Genomic DNA, 20,381 nt, shown 5'->3' with positions numbered 1-20,381 from the left:
CTGAGTCATCTTCATGTTTGGATCTATACACGTTACCACAATAAGAGGTCCCTGTATTAACTTTGTAATATGCATTGATAGTTCTGGCCCTATGCCTCTGCATCTAAATACTTAATTCTAATCTGAAGAATAAAGCCTTGATGGGAGATAATGCCCAGAGAAGTTTCACAGCCAAGAACCTCTGAGTCTCACAGATGAACAGAAACCTCCTTATATAGACATGAGACAGTGGATCTTGGAAATGGATGGGGAGGTGGGTATCAGATAAGCCTTCTGGTCTGTATTCATTCCTCACTTTATCCTACCTGACACCTAATGACCCCATGGACCTGTATGTTTTGTGTGTTCACACTCCTCTCAACCACACTTCCTCTTGTGCCCGATGCCTTCTGCATCCAGTTTTGGTGGTCACTTGGCCACAGAATCTCAGCACACACAATGCTGACTTTACAAACTCGTGGTCACAGCCCTCAGGTTGTTCTATCTACTGGTTCTAACCAATTCATATTTATCACTGTCCTTCACAAAATACTCTTATGCTTTTGTTTGACTGCTTGGTTTTGGTTTGGTTTTTTTGGTGGTTTTTGGCTGTTCTTACTATCCTAAGGTCAATTGTGTTCCCCAAAATTATCCATTCATAAACCCTGTGCCAACTCTTTACACATTGTTTTCTAATCTCTCTGTTTCTTTCTTCTCCTTCCTTCCTCTTTCCCTCCATCTTCACTCCCTTCCTCTGTACTTCCTCCTCTCTCTCCTTCTTTCCTCTCCTCCTGTCTTTATCATCTCTCTGTTCCCCACTACTAGCAATTGAACCTAGCAATTGAACAAGCTAGACCATGTGCGATGTACAAAGACCTCCTCCTGGCCCCGTCACCGTGATGGAGTTAGACCCTAGCCCCAGTCTTTCCAGTCTTTATGGAGTGATGAATGACCCAGCATCCTCTTTCACTCCTCCCCTGACCTTACTCCTGTTCCCTCACTCAGGAAATGCATCCTTGAGACTGAGGTGACCCCACAGCACAGCACAGCACCTCACACAGCTCCTCATGGCATCTCAGAATCCCATCTGGGTGGGAGGGACCATCACACCATCTGTCCTCACAGGGCTTCTCATAATGCCTGCCTTCCTTCCTTCCTTCCTTCCTTCCTTCCTTCCTTCCTTCCTTCTTTTCCTCCTTCCTTCCTTCCAGTGCCTTGGTCCATGGGTGGGATTTCCCACCAAGGGATGTCTTCATTGTGAGATTTTTCCATTTATCATTTCCTATTGTTCCCTTTGGTATCGTTACTGTGTTTTAGTCTGCAGGGTTTTCCTGCCTCCTTTTTCCTTTCTTGAAGCAGGCTGTCACTCTGTAGCCATTCTAGTTTAGTTCTTTTCATCTAACTACATACTGCCATTCCTGGCTCATTAGCATCTCTCTCCACTTTCCGATTAAATCAATACTTCTTTGGCACTCATTTCTTTCTCTATCCCACAGTCACTGGCAGGCTGTCATGTCCAGGGACCATTGCTATGGAACTTCAGCAGCGGAGTGGCTTTACTACACTGGTGTGGTGACAGCTTAGCTTACATGTGTACACAACTCGTGAATATTTGGTCATCTAATATGTCAATGGCATAGATGGGAGTTCCTGCTACAGAGTATGCAAATTATTTATCAAAATGGGCATCTATCATTAAATCATGCTATACTAAATATATTCTTGGAGTGATATCAACCAGAGGGTGGAAGAGGAAGGCCTGAACCTTTTCCCCACCAACATTCCAATTCAGCAATAGCTTATGGATACTTCCCCTGAATGAGAAGTCCAGAAACCAGCAGAAAGTTGCCTGAACATCTTAGGCACTCATAAGGGCAAACTAAGAAGATGGTAGAAAGAGTTTCATAAGAATGCATGCCCCTTGGCACAGTCCCATGATGTCAGAAGAGATGCCCTACTTCTCATCCCAGGGAAGAAAGGGGGTGGGGTGGCAAGGACACCACCACGACTTCTCCAACAGGCTCTCTAGAGGTCTGGCTTTTGACTTGGAGATCTGAATGATCTACAGAGTACAGCTACCCAGAGCAGAGAGAATGGAAGTGGTGGCTTGGGATAGTAGATATTTTCGTCATCCACCAGGTGACAGAAATCCTAGTGATAAGATTCCTCTGGGGAGAAAGGTTGGTGCACGTTCCCAATTCCACTGCTTTGCTGAGGCTCACATCCCTTTAATGTTGATGGGTCAGGCGACTTCTAGCTATCTTGGGAGTGAGCTGATGACTTGGGCTAATCCGCGCTAAGGCTCCTTCCTTCTGCTCAACAGAGAGCAAAGGAGCCTACTTCTCACTGAGAAGGGAAGGTTGGCAGAGACACCCAGAATCGCTGGTCTAATAAACCCACTGGAGTTCTTTTCATGTGAGGCAAGGGTAGGGGAAGAGCCTGCCTCCCCTAATGTGTAGACACCAACAAATAAAGGCAAGGAAGACCACAAAAAAAAAAGCCAAAGTGACAAAGAGCAGAACTGGAAACCATTCACAGAGCAGACGGGGTCCATAATCCATTTGACAGAGAGTTCAAAATAATCGCCATGAAAGTGCTCGTCAGTGCAGCCGAGAAGATAGGGGATGAAAGTGGCTTTCAACAGAGCGAGCATGCGAAGACGACAAAGCGTCATGAAGAAAACAGCTGAACTGAAGAGGCTCACCATTCAACGGCAGAGCAGGTCAAGCAAACACTGAGCCAGGAAAACCAAAGACAGAAGTCACTACAAATAATTCAGTCGGGAGCTAAAGGACAAAAAACAGAGAGTAAAGACAGCTTATGGCCTAGCCACTTCTAGTCAGAAGACAGGCTGACGAGTGAGGAAGGATATTCCAGGGAAAGAGAACACAGAGAAAGTAATGGTGGTTCGTGGCTGTTTATCATAAATATTTCAGTTGTGGGCTTTTGTTTGCTTGTTTGTTTTATTCTTTTTTTGGCTTGCTTGCTTATCCTTATTCCCTAGTCTCTTGAGCATTGGCTGTCCTGTGTTGCCTACCCGCAACCCCAAGCCTTGTCAGTCCTGTCTGTTGCTATGTCTCATGGACTCGGAACCAGGCACACTATACTGAGGTCCACAGCAAGGCCTCACCCGATAAACAAATGTATGAGAGGAGTAAATGAATGTGTTTCTGAGCTCTAGGATTGTTCAGAACATATGTGCGAGGCTCATTAAAAAATGTGTTGATTCAGCAAGAATACAGCAAATACATAGGTGAATGCCAGCAGCAAACCACTGAATTGAGAACGGGACCCCCGTTGAAGAAATCAGAGAAAGGACTGAAAGAGCTTGAAGGGGTTGAGACCCCATATGAACAACAATGCCAACCAACCAGAGCTTCCAGGGACTAAGCCCCTACCTAAAGACTGACTGACCCTGAGCTCCAACCTCATAGATAGCAATGAATAGCCTAGTAAGAGCACCAGTGGAAGGGGAAGCCCTTGGTCCTGCCAAGACTGAACCCCAAGTGAACGTAATTGTTGGGGGGAGGGCGGTAATGTGGGGAGGATGGGGAGGGGAACACCCATATAGAGGGGGAAGGGGGGTTGGGGGATGTTTGCCCGGAAACCAGGAAAGGGAATAATATTCGAAATGTAAATAAGAAATACTCAAGTTAATAAATAAATAAATAAATCTATCTCTGGCTAAAACAAAAAAAATGTGTTGATTGTATCAATATGACGCAAAGAGTAGAATATTGTTTTATTAGAGGACAGTTGATATTTCTTATTAATGATATATTGTGGCCAGTACATGCTATTGAAATCAAGTTTCTTTTAAAAAATAACCCACTTCTAGACAGGTTGTATAATATCAAGACTCTTCACTCTGAAAGTTAAAGTAGGAAACATGCAAACTTCTGCAACCTACTGCCTATGGCCAGAGACATCTGGAGGTATGAATACCTAATTCAGACATGGCTGCCTAGTTCTGCTTCTCTACATGTGCCTTCTCATCAGACTTGCCTGAGCCATAGCAAAGTGCCACCAACCATCCCAGGCTCCAAACTCAGAAACTGACCCAGCAGATGCATGTCCCCTGAGAAGGAGTAGAAGCTAGCTCCCTCATCCCATAGGCATCCACTCGACTCCTGCATAGCACCATCTTCTTCCTACTGGAAATCCCCATGCATCTCAGAAGGTCTAGGCTGCTCTGAACATGTAAGGAACAGACAAACTAGGCCATGGAAGTCCCTGGGCCTAACAAAGGGGAGAGCATTGAGCAGAAGAACAATCCCTATCCAGTACAGAGCATTCTGAAGCCACAAGGGAATGAGGAAAGCTCCCAGAGCGGTAGGATCGAGCCAGCTCATGTGACAATGTATGATGGGAGGCAGAAGTGAGAGATAATACAGTCATGATGGGACTCTATAAAGGTGACATTGAGTACATTGGGCTTGTGGGTATTTACAGGGAAAAAAACAGAGATCTAGGGCAGGGATCTTTCTCACCACTCAGGGAGGTAGAGTTAGGCAAGGCCATGACCCAAGGTGGGAACATACCTCACCTTTCCTGAGAGGCAGAATTTAATGTGACCAGTGACCTAAAGTTAGAATGGGCCTTACTATTCAGGGGAGTCAGAGTCCACGGTAGCCAGTGACTCATGGTGGAAACACCTCTAACCATTCAAGGAAATCAGAATTCACTATGGCCTAAGGTGGGAATATCTCTCACCATTCAGGGGAGTCCGAGTCCAGAGTAGCATCTCTCACCATTCACAGGAGGAAGGATCTAGTATGGTAAGGACAGTTACCCCAAAGGGGACAGTAGAAACATTGGTTATAAACACAGCAGGTTGGAGGGGGAAGAGCAGTGTGTTGGTCATGTTATTGCATACCCATAGCCATCTTCACTGGAGGTAGAGAAGGAGCCAATGATTGGAGAAGATGGGTATAATCATCCTGTTCCAACTGTAATGGAAACTCTAGAAAAGCCACAAGGGCAGAGGTGGGGAGGCCTGTTATAGGGTCCCCAGTAACACAGACCCACTTCCTCACATGACAGCATCCTCACCAGCACAGCAGACAAAGAAAAGAAATAGATCGTGTTCTGTATACTGTGAGAGCCAAGCCAGAAAGCCTCCCTGAAGGCTTTGGTAGGAAAGCAAGAAGCAAGGGACCAGTGGGACACCCAACACTTGGGACCTCAGTCTAAAGTCAGAAAGACAGACCAGAAACCTGCATTAAGACCTCATGTAGGAAATGTGAAAGACCAGGATGGGTTTATGAAGCCTAACAGGTCAGGGGTTTCTGCCATGCAGAGGTCAGCAAAACAGCCTTGGACCCTGGTCTTAGAGTGGTCAGTAATATAGGCATGTGCCTCAGCCTTATAAAGGATGCAGAATGGGTGTTGATGTCAGCCCTGAAGATGACAATGAGGAACCCAAGGGTCTCAACCATGCAGCAGACCATGGAGGAGGCATGGACCTTGGCTTTGCAGAGAACAGTGGGATAGACAAGTCTCGTCATGAAGTAGAGATAGTGGAGTGGACTCATTCCTCAGCCTTGGAGAAGAAAATGGACTAAGCCTGAGTCTCAAGCATGCCGAGGACAGTGGGATAGGGGATAATGAGGACTGTATCTCTGACTCAGGTATAAGTTGGGACCAAGTAAACAAATTTCAAAGTCATTCACTGTGGCTCAAATAAAATTAAAAGGAATCAAAGTGCATGGGAAGAGTGGGTGTCGCAAGTCTCTAGCCAGTTACAGAGATCAAAGGCGAGTATGCTGTGAACTCATCCCCCCGTCCACTGTGGTCCATCGCTGCTTCTGTCATCAGCCTTTTGGACAGCAATCTGTGGCTGCCTCAGTTATGTGTGTGGCTTTGAGGGAGGGTAGGGTCACGGAAAGCCTCCAGTCCCTGAGCCTTTCTGAGCTCTGAGAACCATATTTCACTGTGTGTCTAATCCGATTCACCACACTTTCAGGCCTGGCTGGAGACTGACAACTCCAGATGAGACACTGTTGTCATTGCTAACTCATCATCATGTCCCCACACTAGCGCGGGATCGGAGGCTGCCCAGATCCCTGCAGTTCCACACACAGATGGGCCTGGATCACAGCTCTAACAGCTGAGACATACAGACTTCCCGTTTCTGTGATATTTGTCCAAGGAGCAGACCTGGGGAGGGGTAGGAAGCTTCTGTATCAAGAGTTTCCTGGCAGGAAGCTGTGGTTCAATATTTGATCATTTAATATTTGATGAGATTCCGTGAGAGTTATTAAACTCTAGTCACCTCAGTGCGTGATGTCTTCTGAGGCCTGTCTTCTCAACCCAGGGTAACTTGGGACTCCGGTCTCCTCGCTTGCCTCAAGCATCCCAATGCCCACCTTCCCTACTGGTGCCTGAGTCAGAGCTGGACCAGACAGAGTACACACTGAGGGATAGAACAGCAGAGAAAGGAAGGCGGTTGCTGGCTCCTCTCTGCAGGCGCCATGGTTGCTCTTTGAACCATTCCAGAGCTGCATGCTCTTCAGGAAATATGGCTCTGCTATCGGGGGAAACATCTGAAGTGAATCATTGTTTCCTCTAAATGCGGGAAACAATTCACCTCCCAACACCAGAAAATAGACTCCACACGTTTGTTATGCTTTGTAGATGAAATGATTATTTAAAAAAAATAATCTTGATTTCTGAACAGTCCTCAAATATGATCTGGTCTCTAAACCACCTGCAGTGTCTCTTTAAGGAGGAGTTTGGGAGCATACGGTAACCTTCCATGTCCTCTCTCTGGAAACAAGATGGTAGACAAGTGGGCGTGTCTGTGGTAGGTCTGCAGTGACAGCAGAGCTACCTGAGCAGGCTGCTGCAGGGAGGTGTGGCTTTCCTGTTCTGCTCTTGGTTCTTGTCACAAGATGGTATGGCGCCATCACCCCCTATCTACAGAAGCCATAGTGACAGAGCCAGATCAGAGCTAGCCCATCAGCCTACAACGTAGGGGTTCCACAATCTCCGCTATTGAGAAGTGTCACCTTCACTTCAGTCTGCTGATCCTGAACACTGCACCCACAGGGGAGCAAGCCACGTGTAACCGTGGCTTCTTTGGAATCAGGAACTCAAGATTTGCCTGTATCCTCTGAGCTCAGCTGGGCATTCCTCTTCTCCCATCTCTGAAGGACAGGTGGTAAAAAGCACATTCTAGCAGAGGTTGGTGTGACCCATGACCTAGGACTTGACATGTCCATTTAAAGGGAAAATAAAGCATGCATGCAGACAGCGGTGAGCTAGGCCACCAGAGATCAGCTCTGAGAACAGCCTACTGGCCCGTCTCTGTCCATTGAGTTATTAATTCACCATATAGGCATAATCACCCACCGCAGGTGTGTAAGGACATAACTGGAAACTTACAATCGTTGTGCCAGAATCTCAGCTCTAGTCTGCAGCTGGGGACACAGCCGTACGGTCACCTCTCAATGAAGCCTTTCTTTTCTACAAAGTCAGGCTAGGCAAAGCTTCCACTGAGGTCACATCCAATCCCAACAGAGCAAAGTAAATAATTTAATAATACCACTCTTTTCTATTGCGTGCCTTCCTAGATTATAGGGAAACTTGGTCACAAGATGAATTTTTACAACACATCTCAGAAATGATGACTGTCCCAGGATTAAATTTCTGCCTTCTACTCGAATTAGCCTCAGCAGAGGTTAGTGGTGAGACCAGGTTTTGTGAGGCATGACAAGATCTAAAGGTCTTAGAGCCAACAGCGTTTTCAGTGGAAATGGAGCTAAGGAAGCCTTTTAGCAGAGCCAAGGGCCTCAGAAGACAAGATAATGCCTGATGTCACCTCCCTCCTTGAGGATTTGTCATCTAAGGAACCAGCTGGTTACCACACATGTCCTCAGGAACACATGTGGACGCTGCCAGAATGCTAAGCAGAAAGAAAACAGACTGAGCATGCAGGACAGGACCTTGTAATGGAAATGGCTTGCTGCCAACACCAAGGACCTTTATGGGAGTAGAGCCCACTCATGAGACTATAGGCATGGGAAGGAAGTCAGCTTAGAGCTGGTTTAGTGTACACAGTTTGCCAGTGTGTAAGATGTGGTCTCACAGCCAATGTTGCCGGCCTCAGTTACACGCAGACACAGAGTCAAGAACTGGTGGCATAGCCACCCATAGACCGTGTGTGTGTGTGTGTGTGTGTGTGTGTGTGTGTGTGTGTGTGTGTGCCTGTGTCTCTCTCTCTTTGTGTCTCTGTCTCTCTCTTTCTCTCTCTCTCTCTCTGACTCTGTGTGTGTGTGTGCCTCTCTCTCTCTTTGTGTCTCTGTCTCTCTCTTTCTTTCTCTCTCTCTCTCTCTGACTCTGTGTGTGTGTGTGTGTGTGTGTGTGTGTGTGTGTGTCCACCACCATACTTGACTGACTAATGGCATAACTCAGTTCCATGTGACAAGCTGGTGAAGCCTGGGCACAAACACTCCTTGCAGAATCTTTGGCATATATCTGATCTTCACTACAAGGTGAAGCATCTTGATAGGAATCAGCACACAGTGGGACAGCCAGTGACTGACACGAAGCTGCCCAAATATGCACTAAATGCCAGTATGGCTTTTGGTTCAGATGAGGTTCCAGAATAATGGCTTGTGTTACTAACCTGTGTACAGAAGATAAACTCTGGAACACACGCACACACACACACACACACACACACACACACACAGATACACACATACACACATACAGATACACACAGACCCACACATACACACACACATACAGATACACACATACACACATATACACACATACACATACAGATGCAAACATACACATACAGATGCACACATACACATACAGATGCACACATACACACATACACATACATACACACACACATACACACACACACACACACACACACACACACACACACACACACACACCAGTTCAAAGCAAATGAACATGGAGTGGAAGATTCTCATATTTTGGAAGAGAGAAGCCCCGTCCTCTCACTGCTTTCTACAGTCACATGACCTGGGCACTTTCCCTCCAGGAGGTGAAAGTAGCAAGGACTTCAGCAGGAAGCCAGCATCGTAGTGGACTAGTATATTAAAGGGTGGGATTCAGGCTCCCATGGTGACAAGAAAGATGTGCAGAAAAATGGAACCCCATTTAGGACTCGGTTGAAGCCCATGGGAAATGAAAATACAGTGAGTGTCCATTGCTGGACAATACTTGGAGCTTCCCACAGCCTACGTAACACAAGCCCAGAGAGCTCAAGGCACCAGACAGACTAATAACAGCATTCACAAGGAGAAAATAACAAAACCCAAAGGTCTACCAACCACATCCATCATGAAGAAAGAAAAGAATGGGGAGGAAGGAGGGAGGAAGAGAGGGAGGGAAGGAGGAGGAAGAGAGGGAGGAGGAAGCAAGATCCCAATTGAAAGAAATCTGAGGTCAACTGAAAAGAACTGTAAAGCAGGTGTTACGGTCTCATGTGTTACATAAGGCAGCCATTATACAGCTGAAGGTCTTAAAGGGTAAGGTTGTCTAATTGCTTTATTTTGGTCAGCATGTACCAGCTGTCTAACTCAGTAGGGTTTCGGTGGTATTTCAACACATATGCACACATACGCTGATCCTACCCGCTTCCCTTCCCTACCTTGATAATGAGTATCATGCCTGGTCTCTAACACACACTATCCTATTGCCAAGTCAACTTGTTTTTTTATCATCTATGAATGGCGGAGAACATGTGTTATTTGTCTTTCTCCATCTGTTTGATTTTACTAAATATAATGTCCTGCAGAACCTTCCATTTTTGCTGAAAATTGGAGGATATGATTCTTGACTATGGATGAGTCATTGATAGATAGATAGATAGATAGATAGATAGATAGATAGATAGATAGATAGATAGATAGATAGATGATAGAGATAGATAGGTAGGTAGGTAGGTAGATAGATAGATAGATAGATAGATAGATAGATAGATAGATAGATAGATAGATAGATAGATAGACAGATAATAGCGAGATAGATGGGAGAGGGGGTAGATAGATGGATGCATGTGCATGTGTAGCTATGTGTGTGCATGTTGCATGTGTGCCTGTGTGTGTATCTGTCTCTGTGTGTTTGTCTCTCTCTCTCTCTCTCTCTCTCTCTCTCTCTCTCTCTCTCTCTCTCTCTCTCTCTCTCTCTCTCTCTCTCTCTCTCTCTCTCTCTGTGTGTGTGTGTGTGTGTGTACACATTTGAAGGCCCAGAAATTGATATCAGGTTCTTTCTCAATTGCTCTCCACTGTGGTTTTTGAGAAAGCATCTATCACTGAACCTAGAACTCACTAATTGGCTATCCTGGCTAAACCTCCAGAATCCAGCACTGGTGTCGTAGGCACACATACACACCCTCATCCTGCTTTTACATGGATGCTAAGGATCAAACCCAATGTCTATGCAAAACTTCAACTGAAAATCAGATTTCTCTCCGATGAGGCTTGCTACCTCAGCTCCCTGGAGGAGTCCGGAGACAGCTCAGTCAACTTCCAGAACCACTAATATGTACAGCTACTTCCGTAGAGTTATCTCCACGTCCTTCTAAGCAAACTAAACATGCTGTCCATGGGTATTCACCACAGTTCATTTTGCGTGTGACACTGCTCCTGTATCGGGAGCACAATCCCCTGTGTGATGCTCAAAGAACTCCACAAGGGAGTGCAATACACCATCCGGCTGTGGTTTCAGTCTTTAGCATCCTATACTGTTCATGACATACTGTTCAGGAACCCTCTACAGAATTACCCTATACAGGGCAAATGACTCTCTATGGAGGCTTTGCCTCAGACTGCAACAGACAGTGCGGGGGATAGGGAGAGGACTCAGGGTACAGGGGGAGATGATGAGATGAGGCACCAGAGAGATACAGTGGAGAGAGGTGGTGTTAGCATTAGGATAGGCTAAGGTTTCATTCAGGTTTAATATTAGATATAGGCTTAGGCTTAGGGTGACGTGCCTCTTCCCACACTTGCCTAGACTCCACCTGAGATAAAGAAACTCCAATTCCAAGCTCCAGCTCTGATGGTTCCATAGATGTTCTACAACCCATGTTTGCACCCGTATAGCCACTGCTGGCACTCCTTGGTGGCCTCTATCACCATGTCCTTGGTCAGAGCTGGAGCCCACAGGCCCAAGATACTCTTTTTTGCAAGTCTTGTCGAATATGTCACAGCAGTGGGCATGGAGCACATGACTTGAGTCCCTGAGCTCTCCGTCCCAGGAAATCTGTACTCCAGATTCACAGCCTGAGCCCTCACTCTGAGGTGCAGCTCCAGTTTTCAGATACAGTCATCACTCGAGGGAAGGAAGCTACCCTTCCAGGAAAGAGAATGTATATCTCCAGTCCTTATGCAGGCCCTCTGTGAACCTTACACCACCAGCACCACAAGGGGAGCAAAGCAATGGAGTAATTCATTCCCTGAACTCCGTGGTGGGAGATGCCCCGATGAGCAAAACTGTGGGGTGCTGCAAAGTCAACATGAGGTCACTTGTGGAGTGCCAGCAGGCAGATTGTCCTCACAGCGGCCCTAACCAGGACTGAGAATTGCCTGTGCCACAGCCACCTGGGTGATATGGAAATACACCGTGGCCTGAGGACCAAGGCTGACTAGGGGATTCTGTAAACCATGTACTAAAAGACAGAGGATTTCCACTTTCTAGGAGGAGCCACGCTCTCGCCTAATGTGGTTTACCACGTTCCATTTAAGGCAGCGGGGGAGCATGGCTGTTTCTAAATGGGTGCTACCCATGTCCTGTTCCATTTATAAATGTGAAAAGGTGTTCTCTGTGTTTGGATTACGACGAACACAGAGGCTTGTTGTCTTATTGTTCTCCTTAGTACGAGCTAGAGTCGACTCCTCGCTGCTTTTTAAGGTGACTCAGCGAGGATGTTTTCCTTTGTTTTTGTTTCAAGAGTATTTACACCGAGTCTAAATAGCTGTATTCAAAGACTCGCAGGGGCAGATATTTTGTTATGTAAACTCATTTTTATGAAGATCTAAAGTTACAGATGGAGCGTTTGATCCTAAATAACCTGGAGCAGTTTACCAAGGTGGGTGGGGGCAGTGAAATGCTAGAAAGCCCATTGTTTTCCTTCAGAAGATTACACGTCACTCTTGGAGGGTTCCAAAATGGGTTTCCCGCCTCCCTCACGCATACACGGTGATCTAATGTGAGCAACATTTGAAAGGCAAAAACTAAAACAAAAATATCGTGCAGTATTTCAGAAAATGGTCTCCTTCTGCGGCTTTCAGAGCTAGTTACCACCCGTCTACGTAGGAAGCTATCTTTTTAAAGAATCTGTCAACCGAGACGACAAAGTTGAAACCACCACTTTGAATAAGCCAAGGGGAAGAAAGTCCCCTCCAAAATGTTAGAGGGGTTCCAGGACAGTCTCTCACAGATGAGCAATGGCAAGACCTTGCTAAGGATGAGACTTGCTACCCCATGATGTGCAGTGGATCTCACCTATGCACACCCTGCTTCCATGGGCCTCCCACAGTTGGTTGGCTCTTGGTGTTCAGTCCCCAGGTATGTGATTTTGTTTATTTCTTTGTTTTGGGGATTTGTTGCTTCTAGTTTTATGAAGCAAGTTCAAACCTCCACTGTACTAAGGTACAGGCATGAGCCACTGTACCCAGCTCCCAGACCGTGACATCTGAGGTGCAATATTATACAAAGACAAACCATTATAATACTTTCAAAAGTTATGGTTAATCCTATTAAGGCTAAAGGGTGTTTTGTCAGTGTTTTAAAACTATAGCCAGCATTCTGCATCTGGGTTCTAATTCATAGATTCAAACAACCACAGATCGAAATATTCAAAACTAAAATTCCAGGAAGTTCCGAGAAGGAAAATTGAAATTTAGCACGAGGCAAGTGCTATGCTGAAACTGGGAGAGTGAAATGAGCAATGGATACATCCCTTGACACCCCAGCGTGAGTGGTCACCTGTGGCCACTGTCTCTGTGCTGAACATGTAGAGACTTTTCTTGGCATTACTAAATGATACCTAAGTGATGTCTAGCAGCTACCTAGCATTTACATTGTGTTAGGCATGTTAGTCATCAGAAGATGATTGAAGGGTATAGAAGAATGTGATTTGTAGGTTATATGCAGATACCAGGCCACTTAAAGTATGTAGGTCATGGGACATGATTATAGCATGCAGAAGTAAATGAATATCAGCATCCTTGGGTTGTGGTCTCCTGAAGTCCTGGGACCAGTTCCCTATGAGATGCCAAGGGAAGGCTAGTTATAGTAACAAGATGGACTCAACCACTCTGGCTTTTTCCGAGCAACTATGATCTTAGAGTTAAAAGGTGAACGGCAACTACTGTGAGTTTATGTCTAAAAGAAAGCAATCTCTGTAAGATTTTCTATAGGGGCAACTTTTCTTTAGGTGCTCACTCAACTTTGGAAAGAGTTAGAACTTTTATTTGAAACACAGTCTTGGATCCTGGAGTAGGTCACCAGTAGGGGCCTGAGCTGTGAAGTTGACAGTCAGGGAACCAGACGCTGGCTTGGAAGAGTGGGTACCAGGTCTCAAGATGGTATGGATGGTAATGTTAATAAGTAGGAAGATCTAGGGAAAAAGACACCGGGAGCACAAGGTAGACATGGGAGTAAGAAATCAGAGATGGCAAATTGTCGGTACCGAGAGCCAGGCGTAAGCCTGCAGGTTTAAGAAAAAAACACATACTCGGGTCATTTGTGTCATGAGAATGCCAAATCTTTTTGCTTTATTCACTGAATATATACCCCAAGTACACCAGGTGGAAAATTCCAGGAAGCACAGTGGGGAAACTGGCTTAAGCCCTCAGGAACAAAGAAAAGAGAAACAAAAGACAGGAACCAGTTCTCTCCCAGGTGTACCACCCAGGTGTGTTGCTTCAGGGCCAGGGTGTTCCTTTGTTAGGGACAAAAAGCTTCTACATGCATCAGCAGGGCTTCAGCAGGGGTCAAACACTGTAGGGGACCCAGGAGGGTCGGGACAGCAAATAAAAGGTGGAAGAAGGCAGGCCTGGGAAAGTTGAGATTGTAGTACATAGCGCATCTCTTTGAGAGTAAAAATTACTTTTAGCAGAATTACCTTACATCTACAATTGGTAAGCATCACCAAACTGATTTTTATAAAGTCAAAAAAATTTTTATAATGTCCCATTTTCAAACTGTGGGAGAGGTCACATGGCATGGGTGGAGGTCAGAAAGACAACTTGTTTCTCCCCTTCTACCACATGGGTCCAGGGGTTAAACTCAGGCGTTTGGACTCGCAGTCCCTTCTGCCTGGGCCTCCTCACTTGCACCTGATGCAAGAAATGATTTACTTTGTTTGCCAGGCATGGGGGCGGGGGAAATCTGTATCTGTTTAGTATTTATGAATATTTCTATGTGTGAACTGCATCAGCAAACCTAACGCTCCACCGTGCTCCGAATCAGGGGAGGGAGCGATTGGCAATGCCTTTCCCACACTACTCCATGAATTTTTATGGCACAGTGGAAAATCGGACAATAAAGAAAGCTACCAAATTACCCAGAAATGTAGGCTACGCAGACTTTCCCACACTTCAATGTCTTACAAAGCAACAGGATGGGAAGCTGGAAAGTGACGCTTTTAAAGAAGCCCAAAAGACAACGGTCATTGTGAGAACACATTGGTCCAGACTCCCTGCTGTATCTCTTTGCTTGTATTGTATAATCTGTTCACTTTCAAACTAAGCGAGGGGCTGGAGAGATGGCTCTGCAGGTAAGAGCATTATTGCTCTTGCAGAGTTCTGTTCCCAGAAGCCATATTGGATGGGTCATAGCCACCTGTAACTGCAACTGGAAGACATCCGTGTCCTCTCTTGACCTCTGCAGGCAACTTCACTCATGTGCCCTCTCCCCACTTTGGCACACGTGCATACACAGGAATAGAAATAAAGACATTATCTCTTAAAAAAAAACAAACAAGCAAACCCGAAGTGGTGTCTTTATGTTTTTCCAAGTGTGCAAAATTGCCAGTGAGCTAGCAAGGTTTTATGAGGTGTTCCAGGAGTCTGGCTTAGATCTAGGCATTGGGTTTGTGCTTCTGCTGTCTGAGTGTTGAGGGACTCCACTAATGTTCTGCTGTTGTTTTGTGTTCTCTTTAATGGATGGTGATCTCAACCTCACTGCCCGGCCATAAGGAAAAAAAAAAATAGTCTCAAAGCAATTGGCCAAATCTCCTACCGCCCTGTAACTTTTTATGCAAATCACATTTATAGATGCAAGACCCATAACATTTGCATAAAGCAAAGTCACCCATTTAAAGATGGTCAGTTGGAAGTGTCCCTCCAGCCACGGCACGGAGTTGAGGTGTCAACTGTCAGCCATCTCCTTCTGCCCTTCCCCAGATGCTCACAGACCACGTTCCTCTCTTCTCTGTCTTTGTAGCCAGAGCTACCTGCAAGCTGCCACTGAGGTGCCTGTCGGTCACAGCCTGGACCCATCAGTCAACTACAACTCTCCGAAGTTCCGGTCCAGAAACCAGAGCTACATGCGGGCCGTGAGCACCCTCAGCCAAGCCAGCTGTGTGAGCCAGGTGGGGCCTCTTCTGTGCTTCTTTTCTGTGCAAGGTGCAGCCCCCACGGCTATGCTGGAGTGAGAGGCTCCTACGGGGAAACAACACACAGGCATCCCCGGGCAGCTCTCTCCTGCAAGGAACATGCAGCAGTGTCTTTTCATTTAGCATGGGTTTCCTTCCTTTTCCAACAAAATGACCTCATCGGCTTAGGCTACTGGACCACCAAGGCCTAGTGCTTGTCACAGGTTGCAGTGGGACACAACAGAGGGCATCTGCCTGGCACAGGTAAGACCTTGGTGGTCTAACAACCTGGCCTGGTAAGGAGAAGAACTAGATGCCACTGGTTCCTGGAATAGTCTTATTTCTCTCTAGGCACCCAGACTCAAAGCAGGATCCAGGGTCACCACAGAGTAATAGTGTCTGGATCCAGCATAGGGAGAGGCCCTAGGTTTCTCCCCTGGGTAAACAGACCAGACAGTCTGGTGTCAGACACTAACAACAGCAGGTTCTTCTGGTGTCAGGCATCCCAGGATGTTCGGCAAGGAAGAACTGAATTTCTAAGCTTCAATTAAATACCTGCTTACTGGTGGGAGCTGCTATTAAAAAGAAATGCCAGATTAAATTTAGATTAAAAATCTAAATGCCAGTAATCCTAGTATACAGGAAGCTGGGCTAGGAGAGGCAGGGATTACAGGCCACCAGCAAGACCTCATCTCAAAAATATGTAATTATAATAAAAAAATTTTTAAAGTTTTAAAGAAAAATGACAATTTACATTTCTTATCAGCTTGCCAAGGAATGGAAGGGCTTGGGCTCAGGGTCCATCTTCTATGCAGTTGTCAGAACAAGGAAGTCAGTGGATGGGGGTATTGTTGAGGCGAGAGTCCTGTATACCAGAAGTACTCATTAACAGCAATGTTTGTTCTTGCTATGACCGTGACAAATAGTAGTGGTGTGTAACTCAGACACTAAGATGTCCCCTAGCTATGGACAGTGCTGTGAACACTTGCTTCTAGCCAGAGGTATTTTCCCTACAATCCTTTCTTTGCAGAAAGTTGTACATAGGTAGTTTTCCTCTTACTGCAGAGGGGGGAGTCTTGTCCTTAATTTAAGGATTTTACCTTTTTAATATACCTTGGTGATGGTCTGCTTTTAGAAACTAAGTCGAGTTGCCATGGGCAAGGGTCTGTTAGAAATAACATGGAAAGTTATTTCTGCCCCTAATGTACAGGTTGGGACTGTGGGGGCTTAGCTCTAAAAATCCCATGTTTTACCAGTTGCAGACCAACTGGTAGGCTAATCCTATGTCCATACCTAACACTCTTGCAATAGGATTAAAACACAGTCCGATGTTGGGAATCAGGCTACTATTATGGCGTGATTCATCAACTGAACTCCCCATTTCCACATAGAAGAATCAAAGATGACTTTGGGAGGTATCTGCAGTTCATTCAGTGTACACTGTAATAGCTCCCACCCCAGGATAAGGATTGCTGAAATGGACTTCTGTCCCCTTAAAGGTAACACCTTCTCTTTCAGTTAATTCAATTCATTTTCCAAATAAAAATTTTAAAAGCAGGTATGAAGCCAAGCATGCTGACACATACCTGTATCTCCAGCACTCAGGTACTGTGGCAGAAGAATCATTAATTCAACTATAAGTCTTTAATCTGTCTCCTTTAAAATTTTTCTATAATAATAAAAAAAATCCCCTCATCCAACCCCATTTGTCCATGAAATTTATTCTTCAAATTTGTTGGACAAGGATCTAGAACTACCAACTACTATGTTATCCCTGTATGAAATGAAAAAGTCTCCTCTACACTCAAGGGTACCCTCATGGGGTTCACCCTTCAATTTGGAGAACAAATGAGTTAATATGAGTTATTTTCCAGCGCATAGACAGCTAAAAAAAAAAAAAACAAAAAAAAAAAAAAACAACTCCATCCCTAAAATGTTTGCTCAGCATTGGTAATGACTCAGGAACATTTTCCTCTACCCCTAGAGCTCCTTGTATAATTTGCAGTCAGCTTGGTAGGCTGCAAAGTTTCTTCTCCCCAGAAGGCTTACTGTTCATATAGCCTTGGTGAGTAGTCTTGTAAATCTTCTAAGTTTCAGGAACTTCCTGAAACTTGTTAGTTGTCTACGTCTTAAGAGTGTCCCATAGAGCCACATGATAGAAATACCTCATCTCAACCATGTTCTTGTACACAATCAGACTATCACCATCACTTAGCCCAGAATGCTCTCATCATCCCAAATTGAAGCCCTATCTACTTTTCTCAGTCCATAGTCACCCTTATTCTACTTGTATTATTTTAGATACCTGCTGTTTATGTAATTACTCATCAGGGGTTCCCTCTAGAACTCACTTATTTCACTAAGCACATTTTCCTCCAGATTTGTCCATGTTGCAGTCATGTGTTCTAGGCATTGACCTACTGTGGGTTGAGGCTTTCATGATGTCATGCTCTAGCTCCTCTGGGACGTCTGTCTCTAGCTGATAACACATACCTTCATGGTCAGTCATGTTCTGATCCATTCTATCCTTCTTAGAGCTGGTCTTATGAATTACCCCAACCTGCTCCTGATTTTTTGACATACTTTTAAGGTAATATCTTTTTTGTAATCTATCTGCCAGCATGGTCCAAGTATTGAGAAAATATTGGTGAACCAGAAAGAATAAGATGGAAATTATTCTTGGGGGTAAGGGTGATACTGGGAGGCAGGGAGAAAGAGAAGCAATGGAGAAGACAGGGTGAAATCCGGTTTGAACATCACATTGGATAGAGAGAAGCCAGAGTTCACTGGTCTTGGAAGCAAAGATGTCACATTGATATGGGGAAAGAATGAGAATCTTACCTAGTGTTTTTGAAGCTGATGAACTGAGTTACCAGCAAGTTCTACAGTTACCTAGTGAGGCAGAGAAGGCAGAGATGTGTCATGGCATAAAGGAGCAACTTGTTCAAACTCTAAATGAGGGAAAAAACAGTATTTGCATGACCTTAGCCTGTGCCCAGGTAAGAGTAGACAAGGGAGCTTGCATGGGGGTGGAACATGGAAGTCTCACTTAAGAACCTACTCTAAGCTTGATCACGGTAGCTGCAGAGAGTTGTGTGCAATGACATGATTCTGCACACTTCACCGAGACAGACACTGTCATGGGCAGCCAAGAAGATGTAGTGGAGGAGAGGGTCAAGGTGGAGAATGGCAATGTAAGACAGACAAAGGGATTTGCCTGTGTCCATCATCAGGCACTGAGGATAAACACCAGATCTCAGCCAGAGTGCAGGTTCTCACTAAGCCATCCTGTAAGAGAATTGAAATTGAAAGGGGAATTGGAGAGATGGGGGACAGATTTCAAGCATAGGTGCCCTTCTGTGTCCCTGAACACTGGCTGGCTGCCTCCCTCAGAGAGATCCCCATCATACTACTGACCAATGCCCCATCTGTCCATGTGTGTCCCTAAAGAAAGACACACACGAGAGAGAGAGAGACCCATAGTGCATGAGAACTCTAAGGGTAGGTGTATTTTAGTGTCTTTTCCTGCTGCTGTGATAACACCCTCTGATAAAAGGGTTTATTGAAGGAGAAGGGGAAGGAGTTTATTGTGGTTCACAGCCTCACTGTGCAGTCCATCACTACCCAGGAGTCAAGGCAGCACAGTTTTGAAGCAGTTGTTCACATGGTGTACACAATCAGAAAAGGAGAGCAATGGATGCCTACTGCTTCCCAGAGTCCTCTCTCCATTTATACAGTCCAGGATCCAAAGTAGGGAATGGTGGTGCCCACAGTGGGTGGGTCTTCCCACCTCAACACAGTCAAGACAGTTCCCCGACCCCTGAGCACATGCTCAGAATCCCAGTTCTCCAGGTGATTCCAGATTCTGTTACCATCTCACCAGTCATTTCCCAAAACTGAGTCAGTGAGGTAGGGATGAGCTGCAGACTGAGCATTCAGCCTCTTGTCTCCAGCACTCAACATAATCCCAAGTTCACCAGCCCCATTTGAGCTTCTTATACTTAAAATCCCCCACGCTAATGCATCTCCCACCTAACCTTTTAGCCTTGTCTCAGTTCTGTAGCTCCTTTAATTGAATTTCCAGTTTAAATCTATAGTTTCAGCTCAGGAACAGTGTATGATACGTGCATATGAACGTCACCATCAGGATGTGTCAGGACAAACATGTCCTTTGGGGTCATCAACCCTAAGCAGAGGCCCTGTGGCTGAGCTAATGACCCATCCTGTGTCTATTCAGCCTATGAGCTCACCTGGGCTGACAGGCCCAACACAGTGCTTCCTCGAGAATATTTGGAAAAGTCAGGTTCCCAGGGTGAACCTATAACGCACAACTTAAGACACGAGCTGAAAATGCATTGCCTTTATCTGCTCTACGTTTAAGTCTCAAGTTAATAGGGAAAAAAAAAAAAAGAAACGCAAGACTGATATTTAAGTCAAGGTAGCATGTTTAATGTGTACAGAGCTCCTCCCAGTCAGCCATGTCTTCCCCACCCCAACTCTGCTCATGATGCCGTAATGGTGATGAGGGCAGGAATGCCTCTGCCAAATTTGGGATTCGTTTCCATGACAATGAGCAGCAGCTGACTCTCACGTCCTGAAAATGAACTAAAAGTAGCTGAGGCACTTGAACGTGTGTGCTTACTTCCACAGCCTCCAACCCAGAGTCAGCCTGAGCGGTAGGTAGCCGGGGAAGGTGAAGGGGCCATGGGGAAGGAGCACAACTGGCAGCGCGGACGTTGGCTCTGAACCAGGTGTTTCAGGGGGCTTCCACTCACTCTGTCCCCTGATCTCTGTGATGGCTGTCAGT

The 20,381-nt window shown here is 45.6% G+C and overlaps 1 protein-coding gene across 1 annotated transcript in view; it reads left to right on the top strand.

The window, feature by feature from the left end:
* Positions 1-20,381, top strand: part of Dlgap2 (DLG associated protein 2) — a 136,476-nt gene that overhangs the window by 66,732 nt on the left and 49,363 nt on the right. Inside the window, exon 4 of the mRNA XM_032918939.1 lies at positions 15,424-15,571. Coding sequence (XP_032774830.1) covers positions 15,424-15,571 — 148 coding nt within the window. The remainder of the gene's footprint in view (positions 1-15,423; positions 15,572-20,381) is intronic.

The sequence above is a fragment of the Rattus rattus genome, chromosome 13 (genome assembly GCF_011064425.1).
Source record: "Rattus rattus isolate New Zealand chromosome 13, Rrattus_CSIRO_v1, whole genome shotgun sequence".
NCBI lineage: Eukaryota > Metazoa > Chordata > Mammalia > Rodentia > Muridae > Rattus > Rattus rattus.
This window is presented reverse-complemented; position numbering and strand designations above follow the sequence as displayed.